The sequence below is a fragment of the Paramisgurnus dabryanus genome, chromosome 4, assembly GCF_030506205.2.
Source record: "Paramisgurnus dabryanus chromosome 4, PD_genome_1.1, whole genome shotgun sequence".
Classification (NCBI taxonomy): Eukaryota; Metazoa; Chordata; class Actinopteri; order Cypriniformes; family Cobitidae; genus Paramisgurnus; species Paramisgurnus dabryanus.
Window position 1 is genome coordinate 23,201,447 of NC_133340.1, and position 10,846 is coordinate 23,212,292.

At 38.7% G+C, this 10,846-nt stretch overlaps 2 protein-coding genes across 3 annotated transcripts in view; both read left to right on the top strand.

Annotated features, from left to right (window-relative positions):
* The first annotated feature begins 225 nt into the window (after nt 1–225).
* Nucleotides 226–4,977, top strand: LOC135785732 (uncharacterized). 2 transcript variants are annotated; one of them, XM_065295241.2, is made up of 6 exons: nt 226–1,932; nt 2,915–3,091; nt 3,215–4,048; nt 4,211–4,271; nt 4,358–4,396; nt 4,520–4,977. In XM_065295241.2, the coding sequence occupies exons 2-6, from the start codon at nt 2,926–2,928 to the stop codon at nt 4,587–4,589; spliced, it is 1,170 nt and encodes a 389-aa protein (XP_065151313.2). In that variant the 5' UTR covers nt 226–1,932; nt 2,915–2,925; the 3' UTR covers nt 4,590–4,977. The 2 variants fall into 2 exon arrangements, with proteins under 2 accessions (XP_065151313.2, XP_065151312.2); XM_065295240.2 differs by lacking the exon at nt 226–1,932 and adding an exon at nt 2,112–2,806.
* A 1,692-nt stretch (nt 4,978–6,669) lies between these two features.
* The window catches only part of commd1 (copper metabolism (Murr1) domain containing 1), a 7,102-nt gene continuing 2,925 nt past the window's right edge, over nt 6,670–10,846 (top strand). Inside the window, exons 1-2 of the mRNA XM_065295264.2 lie at nt 6,670–6,859; nt 7,748–8,029. Coding sequence (XP_065151336.2) covers nt 6,686–6,859; nt 7,748–8,029 — 456 coding nt within the window. The 5' untranslated portion in view covers nt 6,670–6,685. The remainder of the gene's footprint in view (nt 6,860–7,747; nt 8,030–10,846) is intronic.

Here is a 10,846-nt window from a genome sequence, read left to right on the forward strand (position 1 = left end):
AGTACTGAGATTACTATATTGATATAATTATGTACAAACGTTATTACAAACTAAACCACCAGGGGCCCAGAACTGCGGACCTGAAACTGCAGCCGCCGCTATATCATCCAGTTCGGTAGGTGGCGCTGTCACAAAAACGTAGGGTCATAGAACTGCGGTCATAAAACTGCGGTCATAAAACTGAAGTCTCCGGTTGTGCAGGAATATACTATTGGCCTGAGGAGAAGCCTGATTCGACTACCAATCTCACAGTCGAATCTTCGCAGACGTGTTATGAAAAGAGGATCATTCAATTTTGGCTGAATATGGGTGCACATTATCTGATTTCACATATAACTGCTTTCCCCCAATATATTAATATACAGCCTATGATAATGCTATGCAAATAATATGTGAAGTAGCAGCTTTCAATAAATATTTTAAAAATGTGTTAATAAATCCAACAACCCCTGTGACGGGGCTACTGTTGTATGACATGTTTGTCCTGTGGCGTCTACAATAGCTTTACTATGTGTTTTTCGAAAGGGAGGGGTGGGCTGTGGACTGAGATGTTGGTTGCGATTCCAAACGTCACCGCTAGATGCCACTAAAATCTACACACTGCACCTTTAATGTGCCAGAACATCAATAAAGGAATATAAAGAGTATATCAGATGTCCTTGTTTTTTTTAAGTCATAATTTAAAAGATTCACATTTTCATGGTATCACAGCATGAATCAACAGGTTTTGTTCAGTATTAAAACAAATTATTACACACATATTGAAGGTTACATGCGATCCTGCCAGTGATATTCATCCTATAATGTAAAGAACATTTAATGAAAATATAACCTTGAAAGCTATATAATATTGCGTAAAATGGTTGCGTTGACTCTATCACATGTTTGAAAACAACAGGTCAACTCAACCATTTTACATAAATTTGTGTGTCTTTTGAATAAACTCTAATGCCCTTTCACAATGACAGAGAATATTTAGACTGAAATGGTAAAAACTTTCACATGCTAAAGTTCGACAAAGCGTTTAATAATACATTTTTTACAGTATACTTATTTAAAATGTCATTAACGTTTTTGATATGTTATGATAGACATAAATAGCAAGCTAAAACCAGTTTGCGTATGAAACATATCCTGACCGAAACCACTGCTGGTTTCAAAGAACTATTCAAATGACTGTGTTGCTTAAAAATCACTTATATAATGTTCCATATATGGACCGCATATGATGTACAGCATGCAAATTTGCGTTTAAAACACGTACAATAGTTGTCCAAACACAGCCCAGACGTCTAGGCTAACACAAAACATGATTTGGGCTGTCATTGAAAATAGACAAATTATTAATAAAATTATTGTCGATAACAAAAAAAAACCTTTTAATCACAGTACATGATGGAATATCATAAATCTCACAAGTAATTTTAGCAAAAACTACATCTAACCTAATGGCTTGCTGGGTACAAAAGTATCAATACAGGGAATTGATAAGATCTCTTCAGAGCTACCACGACTGCAGATCCATCAAAAGAAAAAGTTCCCTGGCAGTACACGAAAAATGACCTAAATACATCTATTTGAATTGGAAATAGTTTGTTAATGTGCAGCATGTTTATTTCTGGATGCGTCTCTTCACAAAATTATCACCATTTAAGCCCAAACAGAGCTTAAAGCACATGCAATAATGCTATTGTTATTTTTAGATAAGACATTATCACACTTGCAACTAAAGAATTGTAAAGAAAAAGCTTTAAAAAACTAAATGTCAAGAGTTTGATGAATTCTCAGTGTATTCAAATAATGACATCATACGCCTTTGAGGACCACAGATGTTGGACTGGACCAGTAGCACAGGCTAAAGTCACTCCTCCAGCACTTATAAGACAGGTCACAGTATAGAGGAACACTAGCATCTTCTCGACAGAACCTCTGGTATGACATCTTTCATTCTTTACACTAATTGATCTAATGTTTGGCACTGCGAGTGTCACTATTTGTATTATATCTATATTTTGTATTTTATATTTATTTATTTTAGAAATGATTTTTTTTTTCTGTTTGTGTTAAATTTTAAGTTTCTTTTAATTTTACTATCTAGTTATTATTGTTTTACTCTGAGAAACTAGCAAATTAACTAGCAAATTAAGAGTTTCGTTGCAAAACTAGATAAATCCGTTTTTAACATTTTTGTCAAAACATGTTTATTATTATGTTATCATGTTATTATTTTGTTTTATGGTGCTACTTAGCTGTATTTTTTAAGTTATGAAGGTTTAAATCAGAACAAACCAACTGCTGTTGAATTGATATTAATTGGAATGCACAACCAAAAAACGAGATTTCTGAAAAAAAAACAGAGTTATCTCGTTTTGCAACGAAACTCTTCAAATGTTTTCGTCCAAAAGGACTAATAGTGCATTCAAGCTATTTGTTTTATCAGTATGTGTGTTCCTGGGATCGAACCACTGACCTTTTGTGCTCCTTAAGCAAATCTCTACTTGTTTAGCTATAGGAAGACGTCAGAGCTGATTTGTAATTGTTGGTCTATGCACTCCTGCAGAATTTGGCTATTACATCACGGCACGGATCATGTTAGTTTGCATGCTATGTGTGTAAAATCTCCGTCCTCGTTCACTTCAGCTGAATGCTTTCCATACAATAAAAGTAAATGGGGACTGCTGCGGTACATTCTGCCTAAAATCTTATTTCATGTTCCCAAACTCTCAGAAATAAAGGAACAAAAGCTGCCACTGGGGCGGTGCCTTTTCCAAAAGTAAACCTTTGTTCCTTCAGGGTGCATGCAGAGGTACATATTGGTACTTCAAAGATACATAGTGGTACCTCAAAGGTACCACATAAGGTGACCTTCTTCAGACCCTTTCAATGAGTCCTGCTGCTTGTGTTTGATCTACAGGTATCAGAAAGATGGAGAGAGTTCATTCGCTTAAGATGTTGGCAGTTTTGGCTCTGGTTCTGCTGGTGTCCAGTGTGAATGGACGCTTTTTGACTAAATGTGAGCTGAAGGCTCAGCTGGATGCTGCTCAAATTCATGTGCCAGACAATATGACCTTGAAAAATCTCATCGCCAGTCGTAAGTAACAGACTTTGCCCAGTGTCATCTCTTTTTTCTCTGTCTTCAAAAATCATACTGCAATGTTTAATGTCACATGAGATCCAGATGAAAGGTTGATAAACCTTTCATTCGTTCTTTCAGTTGTCTGCAGGGCAAATGGCTCAGCCTTCAACACCAAATTTGTCAAGTTCATGACCGACAACTATGATGGTCAAATTCCCCTTCAAGGTTCACCTCCACCTAGGCTTCAAGATTCCCCTCAAAGTCCACCTCCACCTAGGCTTCAAGATTCCCCTCAAAGTCCACCTCCATCTGGGCCTCAAGATACCCATCAAGTTCCACCTCCATCTGGGCCTCAAGATACCCATCAAGGTCAGCCTCCATCTGGGCCTCAAGATACCCATCAAGTTCCACCTCCATCTGGGCCTCAAGATACCCATCAAGGTCAACCTCCATCTGGGCCTCAAGATACCCATCAAGTTCCACCTCCATCTGGGCCTCAGGATACCCATCAAGTTCCACCTCCATCTGGGCCTCAGGATACCCATCAAGGTTCACCTTCATCCGGGCCTCAAGATACCCATCAAGGTCCACCTCCATCTGGGCCTCAAGGTCAACCTCCATCTGGGCCTCAAGCTACCCATCAAGGTCCACCTCCATCTGGGCCTCAAGCTACCCATCAAGGTCAACCTCCATCTAGGCCTCAAGGTCCACCTCCATCTGGGCCTAAAGGTTTCCCTCAAGTTCCACCTCCACCTGGGCCTAAACAATCATCTCTCAAACCACCTCAAGAAGTTAAATCTCTGCCTCAGGGACCTAAAGGCCCACGAAAACATAAGAGATTCGCCCATCAGGAAAGAGACATACTGCATCCTGCTGTCTGGCACCAGTTTGGACTGTTTCTGCTGAGTGACACTGCGGCCTGTGATTCTGGCGTTTTGCCATCTCTCAACATCTGCAAAATGAACTGCAGCGGTGAGTTTGATTTTAAGATTCCAGATATGTCATTGCAGTTAATTTATCGATTTAACTTACAGATCATTCAGCATTACTAAAATTACACCTTTATGGTTTCTTCTTTTTACACCATCAGTTATATGAATGTTTAAAATGTTTGTGTTTTTTTCTGTTCGGAAGCTTTGATTGATGATGACATCATGGATGATATTAGTTGCCTGAATACCCTGATGCAACAAGTGTAAGTACAAAGTAACACATTGCACACTCGACAAACACTTACATGAACACACACAACAGTAAATTAATCGCTTTTGTTCTTAACAGGAAACCCGTGGGGCAAGTCAACCCTCCTGCGCCAATAAAGTAAGTGTACATATACAGTACGTATATACAGGGCACATGATCAGCTTGAGTATATACATATGTGTCTATGTATGATGAAATAATACACTCTAAATTCATTTTTTTATGTTTTTTGTGTTACAGCATGGATTACTTGCTGGGGAAGGAGTGTGAACATGTTGATGCATCTCATTACTTTTCTGACTGTGTTTAAAATATTCAATGTCCCCCATTTGATCCTAGACTTACAACCCCTTAATTTTAGTTCTGATCAGGGTTAATAGCGCCGATTTGTACCAGTGTAAAAACTACAGAGTCAATCTCTGCATGCTGGTCTGTTTGTCAGCTTCATGGTTACTGACACTTTAAAAGCTCAACAGTCAAATTATTTTAATGACTTTTATTGAATAATAATCAGGTCATTATAATGGTGGTGGGAGATGTGTGCATTTAAACATCTAAATAGACTCTAATGGACCAAATAGTGGGCCTATTTGCATAAGGGTCTTGACTATATTACTGTAATACTGTAAAAGTTTAGTGAGATGAGGTGTTATACTTCTGTCTATACTAATATAATAAATAATACATATGCAAGGAAACTGCCTCTGTGTCATTAACCATACATTATTCTGCTGTTGAGTGCTTGTATACTGGCAAGACTACAACCTTCATAAAATTATTAATGTCGACAAAGCCTTGCTGGAAAAAACAGCATACCAGCCAGACAAGCATATGTTGTGTTTTAGTGCTGGTTTGTACCAAACTTCAGCATCAGCACCAGCTAAACCAGCATCAAACCAGCATAATTTCCATGCTGGTCCATGCTGGTTTGAAGCTGTTTTTATCAGCAGGGAGACTATAAATAATAATAAGACATCACAATTCTATTTATATAAATGCGGATAAGGACAGCGAGAAGTCCCGGCTTCCAGTAATAAGTCATCAACCCTAAAGACTAATCATGTTTTTTTGGAGGAAGGTTGCAGGTTCAAGTTTTTTGGAGGAAAGTTGGCGGTTCGAGTCTCACGGCCGGCGGTTGGAACTGTGTTGCCCTTGAGCAAGGCACCTTAACCCTAATTGCTTCATGGGCACTGGGATATCTGCTCACTGCTCCGGCTGTGTTCATTACTCACTGAGTTAAAGGAATAGTCTACTCATTTTCAATATTAAAATATGTTATTACCTTAACTAAGAAGAGTTGATACATCCCTCTATCATCTGTGTGCATGCACGTAAGCGCTGGGGCGCGCTGCGACACTTTGATAGCATTTAGCTTAGCCCCATTCATTCAATGGTACCACTCAGAGATAAAGTTAGAAGTGACCAAACACATCAACGTTTTTCCTATTTAAGACGAGTAGTTATACGAGCAAGTTTGGTGGTACAAAATAAAACGTAGCGCTTTTCTAAGCGGATTTAAAAGAGGAACTATATTGTATGGCGGAACAGCACTTTTGGGAGTACTTCAACTCGCCTGAAAAATCCGCTCCCCTTCTCCCTCTCATAATGGGAGAGGGAGGGTGTTACTGCGCCGAGTCGAAGTACTCCCAAAAGTGCTGTTCCACCATACAATATAGTTCCTCTATTAAATCCGCTTAGAAAAGCGCTACGTTTTATTTTGTACCACCAAACTTGCTCGTATAACTACTCGTCTTAAATAGGAAAAACGTTGATGTGTTTGGTCACTTCTAACTTTATCTCTGAGTGGTACCATTGAATGAATGGTGCTAAGCTAAATGCTATCGAAGTGTCGCAGCGCGCTCCAGCGCTTACGTGCACGCACACAGATGATAGAGGGATGTATCAACTCTTCTTAGTTAAGGTAATAACATATTTTAATATTGAAAATGAGTAGACTATTCCTTTAAATGCAGGTAACATATTGAGTATGTGTTGCAAACTTGACAAGCAAGTCACTTTCACTGCAAGATTGGCGGCAAGAGCAGGGTGTGCGTAGGTATGCACACAGTTTGATAGGCAAGCAGTAAAAACTTACGAATGCAATGATTGGATAAAAATTTTTTGGTCCTGCGCCTTCCACAGAAGATACATTTATATATAAATATATTTAGACCACTATACTTTTTGATTACTATCAAGATGTGTACTTTAACCAGCATACCAATGTTTCTGAAAAGCACACAGGATACATACTGTCCAACATACTGTCCAATTTAGATGAAAATATAATGGGTAAACATTTTCACTAAAATAAAAAATCTAATTTGATTTCATTGGGACTTTAAATGAGACCGGATGTGAATGACGTCGTAACGCGGATCACATGACCGCCTGTCAACATCCAAGATGGCGGACGCGGACAGTCAGAGATGTGTGAGCGCGTTATTAAACGGGATCACGCAGAGGTTTTATCACGGCAACTCAGATATCACGGAGGAATTACTTAAAAATGAGCTTTATCCAGATATGAGCCACGAGGAGTTTCATGCTTTACACGAGAAGATGAGAGCCGCTTTAAAGGTACTGTTGTTCAGTTCTATGCTTTTGTAACACACACTCACTGTCTATTAAAGATTTAAGACAACTGTTTTTGCAGATAGACTGGTTATTTTATTAATACATGTGATTTTGAAAGCAGTTAAGTCTTTTTTTAGTAAATAAAATGCAGAAGACGACAGTGTCAGTTTCTTCCACGAGATGGCAGCAGTTTTCTAGGGTTAAAAATGTCACACTCAGTATTTAAATATGAAGTATGCATAAGGTACATGCATAATATAACACGTAAATGTGCAGCATACATTACATTATATACTGTGTGTGTGTATATGAACTGTTTTCCACAATGCCATGTATTTATACGTTTAAATATCAGGCAAATCATTTTCAGTGGTGTAAAAAATGTAAGCTCCATACTTAAATCCAAGTAAATGTCACCTGTTAAAATATACGGGGGGAAAAAGGTTATAAAGCCTGATTTTAATAAAAACTTGAGTATCCAAAACAATGAATTCAACTTTGAATATTTAATGTTTGCAAAATGCAAATAAAACTTAATAATACGGTAACTGGTGCTTGGGTAGGGTAAAAGTATTGATTCAGCTAAAAAAAAAATTCAAAGTAAAAGTTGCAATACATTTAAATTAACATTTTAATTCAAAATGCTACTCATTCATTTAAAGCACATTTTTCATGATTTATTGGCAACCAATTTTGAAGATTCACATGTAATTCATGTAAAGTCGAGTAGTTACATTGAAGTAGGAGGAGTTTAGTGTATATTGGACATTAAGCAGTATGTTGCTAAGTCTTTCTTTATTGCATTATAAAGTTACGTTTGTTTATAATACACATCTTCGACCACCCTAAAAATCAATTTTCTATTTCTCCATCTTTCTTTCATTACTTCAGTCCATCGCGTCTGCAGATATGGACCAGGCCCAGCTGGAAGCGTTTCTCACAGCGCAGACACGCAAGCAGGGCGGTTTGAGTCCGGAGCAGGCGGCCGCTCTGTCCCGGTTCTGGAAGGCCCACCGCACACGCGTGCGAGAGAGTCTGCTGGCTCAGAGCCGCTGGGAGCCCGGCCTGAGGGGTCTGAAGTGGAGGGTCGACCTTCACACTTCCTCCAGCAGGGGGCAGCTGTCCAACAGCCCCGTGGCACTGGTGGAGTTAGAGCTGGGTCGGACTGGTGAGGTGAGATACACTGGTTTGCTTTTATGTCCCAGGAGTGTAGCCTTTATGTATCTTTATTAGATCACCACTCAATGTAAAGTTTGTGCCACAGCTGCCCGAAACTAACAGTTTTGGTGATTACCAAAATCATTTTTGATGTTTCTCCAATGGTTATCCATGAATGACAGTGTTTCCACTTCAAACTATTTTAAATAAGATTGTGTATGTCATTTACATTTACATTTAGCAGACGCTTTTATCCAAAGTGACTTACAAGGATAAGGACGCAATCAAGCGATTTGTCATATATATACTACTCACCTACAGGATTATTAGGAACACCATACTAATACTGTGTTTGACCCCCTTTCGCCTTCAGAACTGCCCTAAATCTACGTGGCATTGATTCAACAAGGTGCTGAAAGCATTCTTTAGAAATGGTGGCCCATATTGATAGGATAGCATCTTGCAGTTAATGGAGATTTGTGGGATGCACATCCAGGGCACGAAGCTCCCGTTCCACCACATCCCAAAGATGCTCTATTGGGTTGAGATCTGGTGACTGTGTGGGCCATTTTAGTACAGTGAACTCATTGACATGTTCAAGAAACCAATTTAAAAATGATTCGAGCTTTGTGACATGATGCATTATCCTGCTGGAAGTAGCCATCAGAGGATGGGTACACGGTGGTCATAAAGGGATGGACATGGTCAGAAACAATGCTCAGGTACGCCGTGGTATTTAAAACGATGCCCAATTGGCACTAAGAGGCCTAAAGTGTGCCAAGTAAACATCCACCACACCATTACACCACCAGCAGCAGCCTGCAGAGTGGTAACAAGACATGATGGATCCATGTTCTTATTCTGTTTACGACAAATTCTGACTCTACCATCTGAATGTCTCAACAGAAATCGAGACTCATCAGACCAGGCAACATTATTCCAGTCTTTAACGGTCCAATTTTGGTGAGCTCGTACTAATTGTAGCCTCTTTTTCCTATTTGTAGTGGAGATGAGTGGTACCCGGTGGGGTCTTCTGCTGTTTGTAGCCCATCTGCCTCAAGGTTGTGCGTGTTGTGGCTTCACAAATGCTTTGCTGCATACCTCGGTTGTAACGAGTGGTTATTTCAGTCAAAGTTTCTCTTCTATCAGCTTGAATCAGTCGGCCCATTCTCCCCTGACCCTTTAGCATCAACAAGGCATTTTCTCCCACAGGACTGCCGCATTCTGGATGTTTTTCCCTTTTCACACCATTCTTTGTAAACCCTAGAAATGGTTGTAAGTGAAAATCCCAGTAACTGAGTAGATTGTGAAATACTCAGACCAGCCCGTCTGGCACCAACAACCGTGCCACTCTCAAAATTGTTTAAATCACCTTTCTTTCCCATTCTAAAATTCAGTTTGGAGCTCAGGAGATTGTCTTGACCAGGACCACACCCCTAAATGCATTGAAGCAACTGCCATGTGATTGGTTGTTTAGATAATTGCATTAATGAGAACATAAATAGGTGTTCATAATAATCCTGTCCAGCCTTCCCCAACGCTATGGTTTTGGAATAACTTTTCGCGAGAGAACAAAGTTATGTTTTAGTCGCAAAACGTTGGTTAATGGAAAAGTTGTCATTCTGCAATTGATTTTTGTCAGTTTAGAAAATAACGCTATAGTTTTGCGCAAATCTGTAATGGAAACGCAGCTAATGTGACCCAATCTGCTAGGGCTGCAATTCATGGAAAAACTAATCAGGATTACAAGAAATAATTACATAATAATTACATAGAAAATATAACATCAATAATCATATAAAATATGAATATTTTGAAACAGTTGTTATAATGTTTGATATTCACTCATTAAGTATCCACTGGTTAAACATTTCAGAAAAATCTCCATTGTTATTTTAGGTTCTATAGGGGATTTAAAGAGTATAACTGTACACACCTAAAATATGTAGTAACATGTTTAAAAAAAATGAAGTCACACCCATGCTTTCTGAATTATTCCTCGTAAGTTGGCAGACGTTAGAACATGTTGGAGCTTTTGTATAATTTGACGTTTGTATGCATAGTAAAGTGTGCATTCTTTTTTCTAGAAAGGTTTCAAACCAGAAGTCACTTTATTATTTTTCCTTCAACGCATCACCAATGTTTTTTTTTTGCTAAATTAATTAACAGCAGATCCAGCAACAAAACCTCAGCCACTGTGTGATCAAAGACAAATTATTTCCATCCCCACATGACTTTCTTCTGTAAAACACAAAAGGTAATGGTAGGGTAAATGTCAGCCTCAGTCCCCATTCAATTTCACTGTATGGATAGAAAGACCGTCATCAATTTTTCCACCTGTTTTAGACAAAAACAAACAAAGTCATACAGGGTAGGAGGAATGATATGATGCTTTTGTGTGAACTACCCCTGTTGAAGGGTCATAAGACTATAAAAAATAGTCATGGTCATGGATAAACAAAACTATAACTGGATTTCAGGAAAGTGTGATTTATACATGATATGATCTATTTGAAACCCATCAACACTTTTTAGAAATGCATGAGGTTTTTAATGAGGCTCTAGGGCTCGTCTTTATTTCCTGTGATCGGTCAAAGTTCCAGGAAGTAGAAAGCCATTAGTGATATTAGCCTTCATTACACTGCTTATTCATCCATTATTTAGCTTCGTTCATTTTTAAATTGTGATGTCAATTTAATGACCGCAATTGGTGCAATAGTCAGGATTTTTCTCCGGTTTCATTTCTTCATACACATTTACGTGTATAATAGGAGCCTGCTTTCTGTTTTTGTAAAGTGGCTTTCAGTTGTCTCACTCATCTGTCAGCCTGTG